Source organism: Bactrocera oleae, chromosome 6 (assembly GCF_042242935.1).
Source record: "Bactrocera oleae isolate idBacOlea1 chromosome 6, idBacOlea1, whole genome shotgun sequence".
NCBI classification, from domain to species: domain Eukaryota; kingdom Metazoa; phylum Arthropoda; class Insecta; order Diptera; family Tephritidae; genus Bactrocera; species Bactrocera oleae.
Genome location: NC_091540.1, coordinates 41,682,883 through 41,706,132, shown reverse-complemented (window position 1 = coordinate 41,706,132; position 23,250 = coordinate 41,682,883). Strand labels below are relative to the sequence as shown.

Genomic DNA, 23,250 nt, shown 5'->3' with positions numbered 1-23,250 from the left:
GTAGATATGGCACTTGGGTCCAACCCTCCTCTTTTAATATCTAATTTCGCTCCTCTAACAAAACCAACTATTGGATATGACAAAGGTCTGAAAGATTTGAGAATTAAATCTTAAAGTTATAATAAATGAATATAAAAATTGCCAACTTAAATTAAAAATAATACTGTTTTGGATTGAGATTAACACGAATTATAAAAACAAAGGCAACATTTACTTGACATCTTTGTCTAGACAAAACCGTCTAATACTAACGCCGTCTTAAACAGCGTAATCCTTTCAATTTCGCCGAAAGTCGATTAAACAAATCATTAGACAAGCGGCGCAAATTAAAAATAAAATGTTGCACCTGTCTAAACAGATCGTGCGCGACACAGCATGCAACAAAGCCATTTAATAAAGTAAACATGGCAAAATTTAAGCAAACAAATAAGTGGTCTGGGTACATAAATATGCTATTAAGATATGTATGCTTATATGTACCCGTATGTGTGTGTATCTTAGATTTACAGTTGATCGCAACGAACGCAGCAGCAACGCCTTGCCACTTAACTCTTGTAAAATGTAAAAATTTGGTCTAAGCGACCCGTGGTTAAGGCGTACTGTTAGAATCATGGACACACACAACGGTAGCTGCAACAAGTGCAGCAATTGCATTCAAATCAAAAAAACCAAATATATGTATGTATGTACCTTTTTAAATGTGTATTTGCGCTTACAAGCAAGCGCAGCGAATTAATTTGTTCGCTTTGGGCATTTAATTGAATATTGGAAAATTAAAGTTGTTAAAAGCTTTTGGCGTTTGTGCTGAAACTGCTGCATGGTAAGTAAATATAAAATTTAAAGCAGTCAGCTTACACACACAAAAACATACATACGTAAACTTACGTTTGATACCGATCGTTTGTATTTCGCGAAGTACTTAGACTACACACACATGTATATATATACAAGCAAACAATTGCATATTCCCAGCGCCACAGCGAGAAGTTGCGCTCATAACAGCAGCGAGGATAATAACAATAATAATCATAGTGTTTGGCAAATGATAATAGTAATATTGATAATCGTGTGTTGTTGCCGCATTGCGACAAAATAAATATGCTAAATGAAAGCGCCACCTTCCACAAGTTGCCGGCGGTGTTCAGTGTCTGAATAAACGCTGTTGTTGTATGTGTAAGCAAAATATAAATGCCTGCATTGTTGTTGTAATGCAAAGAAAAGAGAACCACTAACATTCGATATCAGCGGAAAATTTGTTAAACAACGCAAACTTACCAAGGCAACCCAATCGTCTGCACTTAATCATTTCGGGCATAGTGGTGTGATTACAGAGTTGCCATGTTGCGAAAATTTTGCTTATACAATATTGTGTGTACAGAAAATATTTTTTGGAGAAATATAAAAATGTATGGTGGTACTTAGGATTTGTTTACCGAAAGAAGTACGTGGAGTGTAGTCTACATTTAGGCCAATTGATATTGACCAATATCTAATATACTAACACTATAATATATAAATTTTCTTTCTATATTCTCATGCGTGAGTTTAGTGAGCTCAGAGAATATTGACATCTTTAACTGTCATAAGAGGAAAGACTTCAATTCAATTAATTAACCAATTGACAAGTGCTGAACATCTAATGAACGAAAGAAGAATATGCAGCATCTAAAAGTATGCCTTCATGATTAAAATGTGCTTTCACTTTAAAATATTATACACATTATATACTGAATATATAGATTTATCGTAGTTTTTAACTGTTTTCGAGCGCTGCCAATATTTCGTTGAAATTTCCATTATTCTGTAAAATATTCGCAAAGTTAAGTAAAGTTAAATTGCATACGGAGAAGCTTAACCTTACTGTAATGTTATGAAAATATTCTTGCGATATCCTTGGTCCAACATACGGATAATATGAATTTAATGGCTTGCGTCTTAATTTTAGTTAATTCAAAATCGAAATCTACTTTTGTTGCCATCCAACAAATTAATTTATTTCGATACGCCAACTCTGCAACAAAATAGTGCCACCGCATTGCGCCGCAACACCAGTCATCGATATTTTTTCGAGAAAATATTGCCAATTGCAATTGTTTCTCCTAAAACGGTTGTAGTATTGCGCCGTTATTTTAAGCAATCGCTGCAATTGCCAGCAGTTACCATCGTTGTTGTTGCATTTATTTTTATTTATTATTTGTTGTTGTTGTTGTAGTTTTAGTTTATCGCTACATTGTGGCGCTGCACAGATTTATTGACTGTTAATAAAATTAATGCGCTGATTTGGTGCTCTGCAGCGCTTTTATGCGCTTTTCGTGCCACACAAATGCCGACGCAGCGTTTCGGGCGATATTTGGATGAACGACGAGTGCGAGCCAGGCGCACAACGAATTCCAGATAGAGATAGGACCGCTAAGTGGTAAAGGGAGGCATGCCGTGGTTATTAAGCCGATGATGGTGGCGGCGCTGACGTCGGTGCCGGCCTTAGTTGGTGGTGTTGTTGTTGTTAGCTCGATACGCGTCGAGTGATAGGCACGAAATGACTGGGCAATGTGTTGGGGCGATTTGTTTGCCTTGCAAGAGAAAAAAAAAAACAAACACAAAAACAAATGCGAAAGCAAAACATGGGCGTTGAAAAAGCGAAAAAGCGAGCAAAATAAAGAACCAACTTGCTGCGAAAAAGTGAATATTATTATGAGCGAAAACAACAACAATACAAATTATGATAACAATAATTGTAAGCGCCGGGTCATTTGCGCATAAGCAAACCAAAACAAAAACCCAAGCTAAGAGTGCTGCATGAGGACGTTTACTTGGTTTGAGTAGAAGATGAAAATCCGGCGCGGAAATTATGTGAGAGTCTGTGGCTGAGCCTTAAGCGTTTATTTATTTATTTTAAATTTCATAGCCATAATATTGTTTGTTGTTCTTTTTATTTGTTCGTTACTTCCTTAAGTGCTTTCTTCCAAATTTGATTATCGGAAGTTCAATGTAAAATGTTTTCCCTTTCACTTATTAATCACCTTATATGGCCGGTGCGTACAATCCACCTTATTTTTTTTACTTATTCATTTATTTTTTTATTATTTTTGTTATTTTATTTTTATGTTTTTATTATTTTTAAATAACAATAAGTCAACGTTTAAATTTTGTGTTAAAAGCTATGAGGTAGATAGTTATTTTATGTTTGGTTAAAGATACAAGCTACTTAACACTATGAGTTCCTAAAAACCAAAGAAAATAGAATTTAGAGAATTCGTTCATTATTTACATACTTTGCTTAACACTCTTTCACATTTCGACAAGAGCTGTAACAACCAGTCCAAAAAATTGGTTCCGAACTTAGTCCACAAATGTGTTCAGCTGTACTACTTACCTATATCTATATTCTCACAAATTATTCCAACAACAAAGTGAAACAACACATGTCGCTCAGATTCGATCTCAAAATAAGGGTGAGCTTTGACCTCATCTACACTTAGTCTTGGTTCGAGATTATTGTGGTGGTATTTCGTAACTAGTTCGGTTGCACCGAAGCTATAATACCTTTCACAGTTGAATTTCTTATAGCATAGAAAGGTATAAAGAGAACTAAATCTTGGTTTTGATTGGTCAATCTGTACAATATATTTGGAGTTTGTAGCATTGTCTTTGCCAATAGTTCATGCCAAATTTCTTGAAGATATCTTGTTAAATACAAAAAGTTTCTATACAAGGACTTTATTTCAATCGGTCAGTTTGTATGACAACTATATGCTATAGTGGTCCGATATCCGCTGTTTTCACTAATCAGCAGCTTCTTGGAGAGAAAACGACGAGTGCAATTATTCAGCACAGGGACGGTTGGGTATAATACATAGTGTATACCAAAAAATTGCTTCAGAAATGTTGCCTACATTTAGGCGAATTTGATATAAAATGTGAGAAAGACAAATAAACATAAAATCGCACACGATTCTATTTATAAAAAGATAATTCAATTTGTTTTTAAACTCAAAATAAAAACAATCTCACTAAGAGCCTATATCTCTAGAGAAACTTAGCTTTATACGAGTGTATAAATACAACAAAAGAAAAGCTATTAACTTCAATTAAATTAAATATCCCTAAAATATTTTTTTAAAAGTGCACTTTCTCGAAAAGTATGCAAAATAGTGAACATTTATACCAAGTGGCAACCCCAACACAAAAATATATAATAAATAATATTTAGTGCATAGGTAACAAACGTAAACACTACACTCACTTACGTTTGCGCTTCATTTACCGTTATTATTGCTTTGTTTTGCAACTGCAAAAAACAATGACACTCCAACAATATCGCAAACTTTTCCTTTCATATTCACTCTGGCAAGCGGCAAGTAGTACGTATGCAAAACAATTGATTTAAAAATTACCAAAGCAATCAATCAATCGACCAAATCAATCAATCAAATTTGTTTTACGACCAACAAATAAATACTTCACCTTGCGCTTGTCGCAATGGCAAAGGAAAGCGTCTGGTTTGTGCGCATGCTCACCTGCTCACCTGTTGCGCGACCAAACAAAGGCAATGAGTGCAACGCCTTCTATGCAAAAAAATAAACAGGCAGTTTAGATGGGTAAGGTGTGACTAAGAGATGTGCAGATATGCAAATGAAAGGTATTGCTAATAGAGAAGAGAGCGGGGAAAAGCGGGAAGGCAGAAATTTTAAAAATAATTATTTGTTTTGGTAAAGTTTTAGTTTTCCTTGCTTTTAAAAACGATTTGTTTATAAAAATCTATAATTTTCGAACTGTTTCGTTACCTCCCCTAATTTTCTAACTCTCCCTATTTCATGCTCTTCATCTTTTGTTAAGTTTTAAGAATTTTCTTGCAACCAAACATCGAATTTATGACTTTGCGAGTCATAATTTTAAAAAAGTCACTCATACGCCAGGGTGTCCCGGGCAGGCGGGCTGCTTGCAACTACGTAAGATATGCAAATTGCATAATGTGCAGCGCTGGTGCATTTAAAACTGTATTAATGCAGTTTTAAATAAAATCTACAAAACCACCATATTTCCGCGGCTAGTTGCTGCCACGGACGTTCGCCACAAATATTAGTGAAATTAAAAGACGACAAATGAATAAATTGTTCCAGCAATGACAAGCAACAATGTCAGGCCAAAAATATGCTGGCTTGCAACGTCTAACAAATACAGCAACAACATAGCTCTTTGCAGCATGTGAGCTAAGCAATGTTGCAACAATGATAAAAACGTACAAAAATTGCTGGCGCTAACAAGCGCAAAATTGTAGTACAAAAGCGGAAATGAAGACATTGGCTTTTCTATCCATATATACTCGTATTTATGTGGGATGTATTGTATATTTGAGTTATAGCTTCATTCACATACATAATACAGGTTCCAGGTTGGTGATTGAATCCATTTCAATTTCCGTATCCAGATATTCTTTTACATACTTTTGCTTGTAATACTAGATTCGTTGGCAATAATTTGTCATTATAAGCAAGCTCGACAAAAAAATACTTGTACCCTAAAAAGGTATATATAGTTTGCCACAAAGTTTGTAACACCCAGTAAAAAATGTTGGAGATCATATAAAGTATTTAGCTATGTACCGACGTGAGCATACATATATACTGAGCGATTAAAATCAAGTTCTTGTAAGGAAAATCCTTTTACTTATATATGTGACCTTTAAAAAGAATTTTTATATTCGTATCAAGAGTGTATTACTCAAATATATAATTTCATATACATTTTCAAAATTGTTTGCCATTTTGTCTTAATTATCCGCGCGCCGGGATGTAGGCAACAATTATTATAAATATGGTATTGCCTTCAACCATAATTGTCCTATAAAAATTTACAACTAATAAAGTGATTTTTGTATAAATAAGTAATACAAACTTTATAAATCCTTTTAGTTTAACAATCTTAGTTAATTATTTTGAATCTTAATTTGTAGAATGATGGGTGAAAAGGTTCGTGTCTTAAGTTTTTTGTTTTAAGCTCGCGCATTCATGCTACACATTCATAGATATATACTACACCACAAATCAATCAAATATTTGCAATTCACTTTTAAATCACATTTCCACTCACCTTCTCCATGCGCGCTGCGCTTCTCATCGGTATTCTCCTCGTCACTATCGATGTGCGGAAATGAATTGCCCAAACAGAAAAGTGGCAATGCCGGCGAGGTGCTTGCCGAATTTGTTGAGCCCGCGGACATTTTCAATGGATCCACTGTGTTGGCAGTACCGCTCGGCGAGGTGATATTATTATTATTATTATTATTGTTGATGTTGTTGTAGCTTGTGTGATGGCTGCCGTTGCAATGCAATAGCTCATCGCTGGAGGTGCTTCCGCTACTGCCGCAACTCTGTCCCGACGATGTGGAATTCATGCTGTCCTGCCGATTGGTCAGGCGTCGCAACATGAATTTGTTGTTGAGGACTTTGTTTTTGGTGATCAATTCGCTGCGTCGTAATGCACATTTTGGTGAATTTGTTGTTGTATTGTTGTTGCTGCAGCGCATTAAGCTGCTGTTGGTTGCACTGCCGCCGCTGCTACTTTTGTTGTTGTTATTGCTTTTGCCATTATTGTTAGCCTCGTCCGATGCCAACGGCCCTGGTGCTGCTGTTGCTGCTGTCGTCGAGGCGGGCATTTGCAGCTCATTCAACGAGACCCGCTCGATGCTGTGCTCAACGCCCACCAGCAAGTGTTGCAACAATTGCGGCAATTCGTCACTCGTCAACATTTCGAGTGTTAATGCGCTTAAATGGGTTGGTGGGGTGGTTGCAATTGCTGTTGTAGTTGTTGTTGCGTTGAAATCGATGCAATGACTTTGAATTGTTGTTGCTGCTGCTGCTGTGTCGCAGGTAGCAAATGTGGCCGCTACACTTGCGTGTGACTGTTGTGCTTGTTGTTGTATTTGTAAGCCGTTTGAGGCGTTCCGCCAAACCACATGCAATTGTGGCGTTTTCGTTTTATCCACTAAGCAAATGAAACGAAAAGTGATTGTAGATAGATTTTATTTATTTGGATTTATGTTATTGAATATTTTAATGTTTGTTGGGATCTGTGCAAAATAAAGCTAAAGGATTTAACGATAGATCGATATGATATTGTGAAGCTCGCCTAGTTGCTAGTTGCAAACAGGTGTAGTGGTTAAACTATAGTCAAAGTTATTGGCAAATATTTCTTCTTGAGAGTTTCTGCTCAAAGATAGCGCCCAAGTGCCACTGCCTATAATTCGCGAAGATACCTCAGAGCTCAGTTGTTCTCAAATATGGCGTGGGCATACCATACATATATATTGATTTTTAGCATTCGTGAAGTATACAGCATTATACTGTGTTCAAAGCGTCTATGTATTGTATATACTACCACTTGTGCATTAAGGGGTTCACCCGTGTGACGGTTGCAAGTACTCGATTCTGGTGTTTTGCATAATTCCAATCTAGAGATATCAAAGAATGTGCTTGTAAAGAAATTTTCCGAAATGGAATGAAGTTGGAAAGGTACAAGAGTGAGAAAGTAAGGACTTTAGAGCGCGTGGGTTTACATCTGAATTTTCAAACGTGTTTTTCTCGAAACTACATTTTCTATAATGGCGATTGTGCAATAGCAAAATTGCTAATAATTTTTTTTGTATAGAATTCGTAGAAAAATGTGCATTCAAATTTTAAATAGTTATAGCTCCACAGTACTTACATACGAGGTGTGTTCGAAGGAAAAGGTGAATTTTGAATCTTTTTGAAAATTTCTTATTTATTCAACAATATCTAATTTTTCCACTTCAAATTAATCCCCCTCGGATATAAAACATTTGGGCCAACGCTATTTCCAATTCTCCAAGCACTTTTGAAATTCGCTTTTCGGTATGGCCATCAGCTCTTCGATTCTGACTTCATCTTATCAATTGCGGTAAAACTCTTTTTTTTTCATTAGTCTTTTCAGTTTTGGGAATAGGGAAAAGTCGCAGGGTGCCATGAATGGTAAATAAGGTGGCTGAGGCATGATTACGGTTTAGTTTTAAGCCAAAAAATCACGAATGAGGATTGAGGTGTGAGAAAATTTAATGTCATGAGCCGATAGATATGCCAAGTTCCCTAATAGTGATTCGAAAATTTTCAAGAACAATTTTTTTTTACTTTTTCGGTGTTTTCATCGCTTGTTGACGTGGTCACACCTCCAGGATGCTCATTGTCATCAACATCTTCTCGGCCTTCTGTAAAGCGTTTGTACCACTTATATACACTTTTTTGAGACAAAGTGGACTAACCGAATGCCACAGTCTACATTTTAAGTACCTTGGAGCACTTTTTTCCATTTTTAACGCAAAAGTTAATACATATTCTTTGATCCATTTCATTCAAAAGTCAAAAATCGAAGAGCACAAAAGCGTCGATTACATTTTCTGTTATCGAAAACCAACTACTAATCGAAGCACATGATAAACAAATGTGTCCGATTATAACAAAAACAAAATATCGTTAATTGAATGAACATATGTACAGCGTCCGCGAAAAATCTAAATTCACCTTTTCCTTTGAACACATCTCGTATATGAGTGTTGTTGAGAGTTAAATTCACAAAATTGGTATTATAGCCAGATTTTTAGAATATTTATCTGATTTAAATTCAAAAACTCGCTTTCAAAATATATCTATTTAATTTAGTGGGATTTCGATTTAAGTTAGATGACAGAGCTATTTTATTGGCTGTTTTTGGGCATTTATGTTCTAAGTAGTAATAGTGAATACATATTTTAAGACCGAGATAAATGATCAATGATCTCCGCACAGCATTTGTCAAAGTTCAGTTTTTAAGATTGCTGTATATAAAATATTTACTTACCACTTTTAACGCACAAGTATAAGTCGCTTGGTCGTACTAAGGCATCATCAAGAGCTCCCAAATGTAGAATAACTTCGCCTGTTGGTGTTGTAAGTGGCCATCCTTTACGCCATAGGACATTCTGCAAATAAATTTAACAATTACATAAAATGAATTAGAACAATTTATTTATTTATATTTTAACTAGAAAATAACCAGATAGGTGGCAATACAAATCTATCAATGTAAGTGTTTATAATAAAGCGAGGACCAAATCGATTTGTATGCCTTTTTTGGATTGTTAGATGATGCGTGTCATTGATATCTAACTGAAGAGTTTTCCGAGGGCATTTTTCAATATTTTTGAGAAGTGTAGCATGTTCTTGTAAGTTCATAATATTTTATTAAATTAAGTTTAGAATAATTATAATATTAAAATTTGGGTATCAAGCTAAAAGTAATTTTTGAAGAGAATAGCAAAATATTTATATTTTTATATCAACCGATTTGCATAATGTTCGCCGATGGTTGGGTATTAGGTGTCATGGATATCTAACTGAAAACCTGTCAGAGGAAAGTTGCTAATAATTTTAAGAAGGAATTTGGATATCAAACGAAAAGTAATGTTTGCAGGTAGTTGCCACCTATTTATTTTCTTAAACAATTACCTTATTATAATAATAGTTTCAAACAATACAAGTTTAAGAAAAAAATGTGTCGGGGATAATTTCAAAAGAGTTGCCATCTCTTTGAAAATGATTAAAAAATGAAATTGCTTGGAAATAAAAAAATTTTCCTTTTTTTGAAAAGTCAAACACTTCTATTCAAAATCCAATACAAACGTATGAAATTTTATTGATACCTCATATTTGAAATTATGTAGTGTATTATTTATGAAAAAGTTTAATTCATTCTCACTGCTAAATCCCCTTTCTTATGCTATAAAACTTTATATAATAATTGGAAACGTAGACCGCTCTAAATCAATATAAAAGTCACACCACTCGCCCATACAAATCTGCAGTGAACACAAATACTGATGCATTAATATATGTATGTAAGGATGTTAGTATGTATGTAGACAAGACGGAGCACATGCTCATATGTTATGCCTGTCAATTATTGTCTGATTTTTCTGATATTTAACCTGACCGCCAAAGGCAAGAATGCATGCAACTGCTTTCCGCTTGCTCCCAAATAGTAACAAAAACAAAAAACGAAAAACACAACAAAGAAAAAATTACGGAAATATCGCCGACATAATCGAATAAGCAAAAATTATAAAGTTTTCAATGCGCCAAAACGGATTGAAAAACAACAATTGTAACAAAAAAAACTTGCCAGAGTGTTTTTGTTGTACACTTCAAATATTATGTAGTTGTGTGGATTTTTACATCATGTGCCAAGAAATTTGAATAGATTACATATTACGAGTGCGACGAGGGCGCTGTGTTGCACAAAGAAACCGCGAAAAAAAATTCGACAAACGCCAGTCGTTGAAAGAGAAATGAAGCACAATAACGGTGCCTTCGAGTGAGAGTAATGAAAAGCTTTAGAAATTACAGTAAAAACACTGGCAGCTAACAGCAATTGCAAGTTTGGCGAAAAAAGCGGCATTGAGATTAGTGGCCAAGCAGAGTTGCATAGGCACGAGATATATGTGTGTGTGAGAGAGGGAAAGACAGGAGGAAGGATGAGAGTGTGGAAGCGAAAGCAGAGGCATGCGGGTAATGTGCTACCAAAATAAATGCACATGCCATAACGCGACTGCTGCCGTTGTTGTTGTGTAGTGGTGTTGGCGAAAAGATAAAATGCCATGCAGCAACTAACTTTCGTCGACAGTTGAAATTACGGTAACAACACCCGCAAGTGTAAAAAAATTTATTGGTTTTTTGGGTTTTCCCGAAACGTTTAGCATTCAAAGCGATGCATTAAAACCAGTGCAACAACAACAGCGTTGGAAAATAATCGTAACAACAACAATTTGGAGGAATATGAAACATTTATTAGTGCATGGAGATGTCTACGACTATTAGCTGTGAACGTACGCGAATGCATGTGTAAATATGTGTGCTTGTAACACAGAAACGGGGCGGTGCGGGCGACGAGTCAGCCGAAAGCGCGGCGTTCAACACTATCAACACTTTGCTTGACACACACGGGCGAGTCTTGGCGCGCTTGCTCGTCGGTTTGAACTTTTCCAAACGCTCACACACATACAAATATACAGGTATGTTTTTGTGTGTGCGTGTGTTCAGTCATTGGTTTGTGATGCAAAATTACAGATGAATCATGAAAGTCAAACTTTGGCAATTTTGCTAATTTCAGTTATTATTGCAAAAGCAAAAAAGTGCTGGCAAATATGAGTCAAATAGTAACTAAAAATTTATGAAAAGTTAAAAAAAAAAAATCTAAAAAAATTACCAGCGCAAAATTTCACCCCCAAGGGAATGTAAAATCAAAAATTTACCAATTTTGTGTTTTGGCAGTTGCGGCAAATGTGAGGCCATCCATCTAGCTAATACGCAGTGAACGAGGCAATAAGGTATATACAACAAAAAACTTATCAATAAAAAACTTTAAAAAGTTTTCAGCCGCGACGCCACAATCTGCGTAGCCTGCTGCCACATAGAAATGGAGTTTAAGTTTTTTTTTTAGTTTTACATTTTTTATATAAATTTTTGGTGAGTTGTGCTTACTTTGTTGCAAATATTTCATTGCCTCGGCGGTTGCGGCGCTTTTAATTTGCACATCATATATGCGCTGGAGCGAAATGTTCGCTTGGTTGCAAGCCTAGACGCCGATTACGAATTACCGCTGACGTGCAACATTCAACGCCGCGAAAACATTGCTAGGAGCAACTAATTTTGTTTGGCTTTAATATAATAACAAATGACCGAGTCGGGCACCTGTGTTGAACCAAAACAAAAATCGAATAACAAATTTTTCCTGGACATGAGAGTTGTGGTGGTTTTTTTTCACTTCTGTACTTTGAAAAGAAAAGAACTGACTTAGTAAATTTAGATGTAGCAACTAGGCGTGTTTTTCGTCTAGCCATGCCCGTTTTTGAAACTTCCGATTGGTTTTCTATATACTCGTAATCGGGAGCTTAAATTTCCGTTATACGACGGGTTGGATTTTGTACTCCCACATAAAAATTGTTGGTAAAAAGACATAACAAAACAAAAATGTATGGGAATTAGCTCATTACGAAGAAAACCGTTACATGAGATGAGACGAAATCCACGAAATGTATAATATGTATATTTTAAGACTTGCGAAAGTCTAGAAGAAAAAATCGGTTTGATAAAAATTACTGAAAGAAGTCAAAGAAGAACAAGTTGGACGAAAAATTAAACCGTTACACGGAAAATGGATTTAAACGGGAATATAGCCGACGATAAAAAATTTCAGCTTGATAGCTATATGATTGGTAACGTTAACTCAATAAATAGAAAACCGTTGTATTGACATTGTCTTGAATTTTTTACCGATTATATTCAATTTAGAACTTATCTAGATTCCGATAGGTCCTTTGTACCAAAGTTCAGCATGATATCTCGGAAGTTTTATGAATAGCCGGTTAACTTTCAACAAGAAAGGTAAAAACAAGCGACTCTAACAAATTTCAGCATAATAATTCTATATCTGTTAGTGATCACCAAAAAAAAAATATACATGTACACTGCAGATCAAATTTGACCTAGATTGGTTGCGTTCACCGAATCACACAAAAATCCGAATCGGTCAAAAATTTATGCATTTATCTCTGTGGCGCTTTTTTTTTAATTAAAAGGTTAGCTTCGGGAACACGTCATGAGTCCATTGGCCCAATATATAAAAATCGCCAAATAAAGCTTTAGAGTCGTAAACGAACAGCTGATGAACACACATTAATTTTATCGATTCGGTTTGTGTGTGCAGCTTAAATGGACCCGTTCGAGTTAAATTTAGTCTTGAGTGCATTTCATATAAGGAATGTTCACCCGCTATTTATGAGCCAAATAATCAGCTGGACCAAAACAAGGGAAGAAGGATATTTCTAAAATGACTCAGAATACGGTACCAATGACTGTGACAAATATATTATGCTGTCTTCTCTATAGGTGAACTTTACAGGTCTTATCATCCACAAAAATAGCAAAAAATAAAGAATTTAATATTCAGTGTACACGCAAATACACTTGCAGAAATATACATACATACAAAGGGATATTATATATGTATGAGAACAAAATGAAAAGGCCAAACTGGCAAATTCACATGCAGCGCGGCAAGTAAAATCCAAATTAATAAAAATCAAGAGTCCGCTAAAATAAAAACTCAACAGCAAACGCCATCGCATCGGCGAACGCCTGCAACGCGTTCACTCACACTTGTGGGTTGTGTCGAACCGTGTGTGTGTCCGTTCGCCAGGCGCAGCGGTGGCGCGTTCGATTGCGCTGGTGCGCGACCACCCAACTGGCGCATAAATCAATTCCAGCTAGTCAACCGTAGCTACACATGCAGTAAAGTATAACTGCAACAACAACAATGACAAAAAACAATTATAATAAAATGAAGTGAACGAACATGATCGAAAAACGATGAAAAATCTCTGCTTCAGCACAAAGCGGCGCGCTGTGAACGGTGTGTACGCCTAAATGCAGACACAAAAACACACATACACCCACATACAAGTATATACATGTATGCAAACACTCTGAATTTATTCAAATTGAAAATGATCAATTTTGTCATCTGATCATTTGATCGGCGCCGATCGGCAAAGAAAGACATGTGTGTGCATATCAGCCAAACTTTTATTGAAAGCAAAAATAACACACACACAAGCGCACAATTACTAACAAGCTGTTTATGTAGAGCCCGCATGCGTTCGATCGCCAACGACGGTTCGCATGAACGCACCTCGAAACAGCAGCGCATCACCCGCTGCGCTAAACAATTTTCGCATATCGCTAAAGTCCATTTATGCGCGCGTGTGTGTGTTCTCATAGTCAATACAGAAATTTGCGATCGTTTTGATTTGATTTGCATTCTCAAATTTGTTTAGCGCTAATTTCGCAATGCGATTGTTAAATGCCTGATTTATGTGTGTTTCTGTGCGCGTATTTTATTGTTGTTGTTGTTGTTTTTTGTCATTGACCCAAAATGCGATTCCAATGACAGCATGCGACGTGCCCGTTTATTGTCTGGGAAATACACATTTGTGGAAACATTCTTTCATTGATCGTTGCCTGCGATCGATAATCGTCACAAATCGTTCAAAGTCGGCTCCCATTGACATTCTGCTACTATTGTTTTCAACCTTTTTGAGAAAAAGTTGACAATTGGCGACAAATTTCCGCTCTACGTTTGACTGCCTTCAATGCGTGGCTAAAAATTGTATTGAATTTTTGGCCCATGGCGTCAACATTTAATTGTTGGTAATCAATAGTGTGCTGCTTTGTGTTGTGCTACACCGGAAGTGCAAAGAGGAGTGTGTAAAAATGATTGTGCAATTTTGTATGATTCATAGTTTCACATGCGCTATTTTTTATTGGCCTGCGGAAAAATATAAAACCCCAGACTCGAAGATCCGAAGAAATAAAGATGCATCTCTTTAAAACAAGAAGTCTCTTTCAAGAGATAGCAAACCTCTGAGTGTATTTCAGCCAAATGATGAACATGAAATATATCATACAAGTATATCACATACAATATATAAAATGCGAATTTTGGGATATAATCAAAATATTTGATCAATTATCCAATTAAAGAAAAAAGTAAAAAAATTTCGACTCGCACGCGATTACCAACGGTGTTAAAAAACCGGTCCTTCACTGGTGCAATGGTTCCGGCCTTTTCCGTGGTGTAAACCTAGGAAAAACACGAGAGAGACAAAGAAATTTGACCTACCCCAAACAACAGTCGGAATGGTTACAAAAAATCAAGAAGAATTATGAACGCTGTGAAAAATGCCTAATCTTTGAATTCAAGTATCACCCGTAAGCGTCATGGTATTATCGCACAATATGGAATAATTGCTACAGTCATGATGTGATAATCAAGTCAAAATTGTCCTGTTCATCTTGTTTACTTTCAAGAAAAGTAGTATTTTAAAAAACTAAAAGAAGAAGCTGCGGTGGCGGCTAAAAATGAAGTGTATAAGGCTGGTTCAGCTGATTTAAGAATCATTGTAATTGGCAAAGCATCGCAGAGAGTAGAGAAGCAGCAAGCGCTGATAAGGAAGCTACATCTCTCTATCCAGAAAACTCATGATGGAAGAAGGTGGTAAATTCAAACCTCTCTTAGTTTATCGCTCAGAAAATCCAAGAGCTTTAACAAATAAATCCAAAGCTGCTTTGCCTGTCATTTGAAGTCTAATGCGAAATCTGGGATGACAGCTTCTCTTTTTGAAGACTGGTTTAGCCATCATTTTATTCCTGAAATCGAACGTTGCCGACAATAAAAATAAATCCCATTTAAACTGATGCTACTATTTTACAATGCACCAGGCTATCCTCCCGCACCTCTAACTAATTTCGGTTCACGATTGGAAGTTGTACTTTACCAAACACTACTAGTTTGCTTCAACCAATGAACCACGGAGTCATTAAAACTTTTAAAGTTTATTGCACAAGGCGATCATTTCCACATCTACATGAAGCTATGAGCTTTCTGTTAAAGATTTTTGGAAGCTAATCAATGTTTTAGATGCTGTAAGAATCAGTGGACCATCTTGGAGTGAACTTTCACAAAAAACTTTGAATGGTGTCTGGAAAAAACTGTGTCCTTTTTTTCACCACTGCAACCCAAGGAGAATCTGTTTCAGATCCTGAACAAATCCATAGCATAATAGAAAAAGTGGTCGATATCACTAAACAATTAAATATAAAGATGGATCGGAGGAGCCGATTAAACATACTTTATATGGACTTATAGTCAGTTGAACCCGACTTACGCGAATTCGATTTATACGGCAACCACTCGGACCCACCTATCGCGTAAGAACGAAAATTACTGTTCAGAAAAAATTTGATAGTGTTTATATCATTGATCGCTGATTATATGTTATCCCAGTAACCATTAGATAACATTTTACGAAACCATATTATATAATATTAAATTAAAGTAGGATTAGAGCTACCAATTTTGCCATACTTTAAATGTTGGATACTCTTCATTTTATTTAACAGAGTTAAAACCCTTTTATAAGAGTCATTACTTTTTTTTAAATTTGTGTTAAAGTAAGGTGGCAATGGTGCACTTCTAATGGGTTTTGTATTTACTTCTCAACTAGTATCTATTTAGGAACCACTCATTATGTATTTACATACTGTGGTAACTTTTATTTTACGTGCAACATAATGTGCTATTATAAAAGTCTCTAGAAGTCATTTCATATCACAACATCGAATCTTAAATTTATAATTCCGATTTAGCAATACACAAATTAAACTTACCCACCTTTGGTGGTTGTCTTCGCTAACAGGCGAAATGTATGCAACTTTTGACACATCTTTTTAAAGTTTTTGTCAATTTTGCGGTTCTGAGTTGAATAAAGAATATAATAATTTTATTTTCGTTAAATAATAACTATTCACACATATTTCGGGATCCCGAATTGGGCATTTTAAAATACAGAAATTTCGAGATTCGTAATTTGCGAGAATTATTTAATAAAGAACAAATAGAAACGAAAGAGTATTGTAGAAAAAGCATGTCTGCAAATCAGAAGTGAGTATTTCAGTTGAAACACTAAGTAGAGGAAATGTATATAAAGAAAAAATATAAAATCTAAATCATATGGCCTTGCCTAACTCTTTTCCAACATGAAAAAAGTTCAGCAACTGCCACAAACCCATCTTCACTGAGGTGTTGGTGGTCCAAGCAAATTGATTCGTTTCATCAACGCGCATGCGCCAAAGTCACAGAAGCACAGAAGTCAAGTGAGAGTGAAAACGATGATTGCTACAACCAACAAACAACAAAAGCTGCAACACAAGACGTTACGGTGGCTGATGATAGGGTCGACCCACGCAAAATTAACCGCGGGACGTTCAACGAAATGCCTTCATTAAGCGTAAGCAAATGACACAGCGCGCTTCGCTTTGCCGCAGTTTTGTGGTCATCTTCGTCTCTCCCTCTCTCAACGCCTTCTCCTCATTACATCTTCGCCATAGTGCGGCATTTTGACTTTTGGGCTATAATTATTACGGTTACTGCGGTGTGGGCATGTATGCGGCTCGCGATGTTACAGTTTCAAATTTCAACATTTATTGACAGCCATAAAATGCACACTCACACACCTGCATACACAAATGTGTACATATTTTCAGTAAAACAGGCCATATGTCAGCAAGTGGTGCGGCGTAATCGAAATGCAAAATTGGTGCACACTTATTTACATACATATTTACAACCAAACAGATGTGTTTATATATATTAGATAACCGCCCACTCCGCAATTAACGCTTGATTATGTAAATTAAGCTCACCGCACTGCGTTTTCTCTCTTACTTGTGTGGAAGTGTGTAAATGTGTGCAGTGTGGAAATGTTGCAACGTCCTATTTGCTGCAGTTTGACTTGGTCAGGCAACATCTTGGCCTAGACGGGTCTTTGATACGGTCAGTGAACCATTGTAGGATCAGTTGCAGTGCAAAGTGAAATGAAAAGGTTTCTGACACAATTTCCATCGACGCCCACCTAAATTGTCAATTGTGTGTATTTGGGGCACATATGCACAGTGTGCTCTATATTGACAGCAAAAAAGAAAAATTGAGCTTATGAATTGGTCAAACAAATTCGTTTGTTGCCAAAGGGATGCCAACACTTCAGATGACAGTTACAATCACGGCAAATACGACTAGTGGGTGTGGAATGCTTTTGTGACGACCTGTTTGTGTTTGTGGCATATTGCAATGCAATGTAATCTGCATACCAGCAGATGTAGATGTGTGTGCCTGCTGATTTTGTAAATACTTTTTTCGATTTTGTATTGAAAAGGGGTTTCAATAAAAGCAAACCATTTTATTATCCAAAATACGAGATATAAATTCTTTTATCGGTTACAAAAATTTAAGACTTATTGCGTAGAGTTCGAACTTCAGCTTATCAATTCAGACCCATATAAATAAGAAATCCGTCTAGTACTACAAATTGATCATGAATATTTTAAATAAATTGCAGGCGACTGAGGTAATTTATATTTGAAATATTCTGCGTCATGACTTAAACTATTACTTCAAATCAGGAGATAGACTTACAAAATATTTCATTTGTCTTTTAAGGACCACCAAACAAAAGTATAAAAGGAAAATAATTCATAATTTTTCAGTCGACTCCAAATGACTAGATTGTATTTCTGATATACTCGAGGGCTTAATTCGTTTTACATGAAATTGTTTAGTAAAAAGAAAAACCCTGTAGAATTTATGTCATGCCGCAATATTGTTCCTTAAATCCATAATTCAGATTTTGCTGCACACAAATAATTTTATCGTGTTTAGTGGCTGTCTTCGCTAACAACTATGAATCCGCCGTAATGTAGGCAACATTTAACTCAATTTTTTCAAGGTTTATGATTTTGTTAAATTTCTAAAGCTATATGATTTAGTATCACAAGTACTCAAACACGAGTTTGTCTATACAAAGGCAGTTTGGTCCGCTCTTATCACCACATTTTATTTCTGCTTTTAAATATACAATCCTGTATTAGAACAATAGGGCGGTATTGTTGTAAAAATTTGCCACACCTATTTATTAGGACATATGTTAATAAATTGCACTTAACCTCAAAGTTTCTCCAATAAGTCATCTTTTTGAACAAAATATACCAAAAAAGATGGATTTGGCGCAATGTTTTGATATTTTCATTTAATTATACGATAACTATTATGTCATCTCTGAAGGATCCAATAAACTTTTATAATAAAGATAAAATGTTTTTGAAGTATACATTCAAATACAAGTTTTTCACGATGCAACCATGCAACTTAATGCATTAGTGTGGAATACGTCTAACATTTGTTGCATATTTCGAACAACGCTCAACTTCTCACATATCATGCCCATTTCTTAATGTCAGCTTACGCACAAGGCACGCACGCATGATCAAAAATCATATGCTTTCAATAATATTGACAATATTATGGCCTATCGCTTGCCGCTATAAAGCAGCGGCTTTATGGACATTTGTAAAAGCGCCGCGTCGAAATTTCAAAGTTACAAGCACGCAAATGAAATAAATGTCATGTAAGTCGATATATATAAAATATATATATACAATATAAATATATCCAACCACACATATATATAGAAATATGTGTGTTTATATAAAGGCGCGCACATTGTGAAGAAAAACCGTAGTGTACAACACGCAGCAGGTAAAAATGTTGCCACATTTTATGTTTCACAATTTTGACAGCAACCAACGGCAAAACATGCTGTTGCTTTTAAAATGGTTGCTAGTTTTATTTTTTGCGATATTTCTACTCGGCGTTGTAGCTATTCTTAATTGTTAAAGAATTTCGGTGTGACAATTTTTTCTACCCAAAAAAGATTTGGATTGGCCGCCTTTTTTCTAATATACAGACATTTATGTATACATAAAAAAGCAATATATAATAGGCATATGTACACCCATTGGCATATATATAGATACGTGCGAACCTGGTTCCATTTGTTGCAAGTCGCTGTGAACATGCCGCTCCCGTTGTTATGTGGGAGTGATAAATTATGTTGTTGACATTTTGCGGCCACTTTTCGGCTAACAAGTAAACAAGCGCTCAGCCATCAATTAAGCTAACTAGAGTTCTCTGAAACTTTCTGTATACATAATTTCAATAGAAAATTTATTGTTTTTTCCAAGCAACATTTTTATGTCATGCCTCATTATTGTTTTTTTTTTAATGTCATTGGCAGTTATAATTTTATTAAATATATTCATAAAAAAAAATACTTAAAAGTTCAGAGTAAGCTAAGGCATTAATTACCTTTCTCGAAAACCGAAATTCGTCTGGGTTTTTATATTTGTCGTTGTCCCAAATTATTCCCTTAACATATTTATCAATTTACATTCTTTTGTATGCGCTTTGTTGTTTTTATTATAATTATATTCTCAAGAACTTTCTCTTTTCAACAATCAATTTTCTAAAAATTAACAACTGCTTATCTCGAAATTTATTGAGCTCACAATCGAGAACACAACACACATAGTCACGAGAATGCACTCACGCCGCACATTAAGTCAGACAATCATTTGTGTACATGCGGTTGCTAATGAAGCGATGCGAAGGAGTGAAAATGAGCTTTCGACTTGATCAGTGAACGCATGCGCAGACGCGTAGGGCGTTGTAAAAATGTATAAATAAATTATTCATCGTTAACAAGTTAAGAATGTTTTCACGATAAAGCCACGAAATAAAAAAACAAAAAGAAAAACAAAAAAATCAACTAAACGAAATGGGTGGCGCTTTGGTTGACATTGGCACTTGCCCCAAAATTATTGAGCATCCACATTTCGTATACATTATTTTTGGTTTTCTTTTGTGTGTTGAATGGAGAAATTTAAAACAAAAACTCTTTCAACTATCATTATTGTTGTTAGTATAGAAGCATCTCATTAACTGAAGATATAATAAATTTTCATATAGTAAACTTGTTCCAACAAAAGGTGAGATTAATGATAATCGAACTGGTAATCAATGTACCACAGGAAAATAATTTAATATCCGAACTAAAAAAATTCAATATTTTCTTTTGTTATTCAGTATTTAATTTCTTAATTTAATACAATACGTATATTATGTTAAGTTTATGTTAAATGTATCAGTGGTTAAATATTATTTCAAAGAGGTACAAGTTTTGGTAATCAACAAGCCAATGATTAAATCGTCTTTGAAAGCAAAGGAGTCCAAAATTTATGGAAACAAATTGCCGCTTTTTAAAACACATTACATTGCAAAAATCATATCTAAAATAAAAAGCCTCTTGAAAAAAAAAATCCAAAAATAAAAAATTTTTCTGAGTTGCAAGTGGATATAACTCCTTAATGTTGTTTATATCAATTGTTTTTGTACCAAAAATAAAATGCCAATAATAATTAATTGAATACTTGGAGACTTGGAATGGAACCCTTACCAAATACTAAGATAACCGATTATACTTATACCTATAACTAATACTCGTAAATCATGGTTTTAGAGTGTTGAATAATGATTTGAATAAGATTTATTCAAATAACGACTTCCCTAACTATCGAAAGACAAAATCAGTAAACTTCCTGTTTTCTGTGTGAAACGGATTTTTGGTTCTGGTTTAAGATGAACGTGTATAAAGAAACTGTCTTTTCTCTGTCTATAGGTATATCTTTATAGATAATAACAAATTGTAGGTTCTCATTATGCGTTAAAAATTATTGGGTGTATGGAAGCGACGACCAATTATCTGAAAATGCATACAATTTGCAATAAGAATCAAGGGAGATGGAGAATTTATATACACTACTGAAGATACGTCTAAGATAATACTTGGATTCTTACTTATTCTAAGCCGTTTAGTCTTCGTATGAATTACTAAAGAAGTGTTATGACCAAAAAGAGTTAAGCTCCTTTAACTAACAATAATTTAAATTACATACTATACAACAGTAAATATTGAGTTCAGCGATCAGTGAGTCGCGAATAAGAAAAATTCAAATGGAATATTAAATCAAAGTTTATCAATAAAACTAATAAAACTACTGCTGGTAGACATATCACGATCAGTACATTTGTATAGAAATAAAATCCCATAAATTGTCTTAAGTAAGTTTCCATGTATTCGAGTTATTTGCGAAAATGAAAAGGAAAAACGAAAAGCAAAAACAACAACAAGAACTGCAAATACTATTAGTCAAATGGATGTCGTGCAAGAACATAAAAATCAATTTTACTAAACAATAACAACTTCTATGTAAAGCTTTGCTGGCAGTGAGCCATAATAACGGTAATGGAGGTAATAAAAGAACAACAAAAATATGGATGCAAGCGAAAGACGAAATAAAAGACCGGCAGTCTGAGCCGCAGTGATTGAATGTGGTAAAATTGCGCTGCAATGTAAAACAATAAAACTAAAGAATAAAAAAATAAAAAACATTGTTAAAAGACAGTAATTCGTTTGCAAGCGGTGGTGAATATTGCGATAAAAATCGAAATAAAAAGGAAAAATATAAATATGTAAAACATATAGTGACTACATTTTGAAATATATTTTATTATTGACAAAGAATTTCACAGTTCGAACTTCGGTTGAGAATGTTGTTTTTAATTTAATGAATTTTAGTATAATTATTTAATTATTTATTTAATTATTATACAAATTTATAGAGCCTAAAGAATAGTCTCGGCGAAAAAAAAAATAATAATCTGTTGATTATGAATATATTAAAAAAGCTAATTTTTAAATAGTAGATAAAGAATTAAAAAAAAAATTCTTATTCATGGCAACTCTTTTTTTAAATATGTTTAAATGAATGGAATTCTGAAGACTTTACGGAGGGAATTCTTTAACCATTTGAATTTAAACACATTGTTTAATATTTTATAGAGTTTTTCTTTTTGGTCAGGTGGCAACTATGTTCTGAAATAAATATACATACATAAGCAAAGCTTTTACCTAATACTTTCTTGGACTCATTCTGAACTCTTTGTATTATACTTAAACACATTGAGCGGTGGCCTGGGGCTCCAAAGCAGCGCAGACCTCGGTAGGACTTCGACTATCGAAGCTGCAACGACTTGCCTGTATCTGCGCGTCGGGCGCGATGCGTACGTGTCCGACTGCAGCACTGGAAGTAATGCTGGAGCTAACACCGCTACATATAGTGATCGAGCAGACGGCCAAACAGACCTTGCTTCAAATTTCAGCAGAAGGGTCTGGCAAAGGGAAGGTAATCTCGTCCCAGCAGATGAAGGCCATAAGTGACGCAATGCCACTGGTCCTTCTTCCAAGGGACAGTATTACCAAAACAGTAAGCTTCACTAGGAAGTTCAGGGTTACCCTTGGCAGTAAGGCAGAATGGAACGATTCCACGCTGGACCTACTACTAAGGAACAGTACTATCAAGTGGTACACTGACGGCTCGAAAACGGCGGAGGGGATTGGCGCAGGGGTCGCAGGACCACGCACCAAGCTCTCCATTCCCATGGGAAGTTTTCCTAGCATATTCCAGGCGGAGGTATATGCTATAAGTCGGTGTGTAGAAATAAACCTCCAGCGCGACTATCGCAATAAGAGCATCGCCATACTCAGCGATAGTCAGGCAGCACTTAAAGCAATCTCGGATTTTGAGGCCAAATCGCTACTAGTGCAGGAGTGTATAGAACGGCTGAACAGCCTATTAAGTTTCAACAGTGTGCACCTCATCTGGGTGCCTGGTCACAGGGGTATAGCAGGAA

The 23,250-nt window shown here is 35.4% G+C and overlaps 1 protein-coding gene across 1 annotated transcript in view; it reads right to left on the bottom strand.

Annotated features, from left to right (window-relative positions):
* Nucleotides 1-23,250, bottom strand: part of LOC106626003 (serine-rich adhesin for platelets-like) — a 168,750-nt gene that overhangs the window by 59,548 nt on the left and 85,952 nt on the right. The window contains 2 exon segments of the mRNA XM_070111967.1: nt 6,091-6,984; nt 8,851-8,971. Coding sequence (XP_069968068.1) covers nt 6,091-6,984; nt 8,851-8,971 — 1,015 coding nt within the window.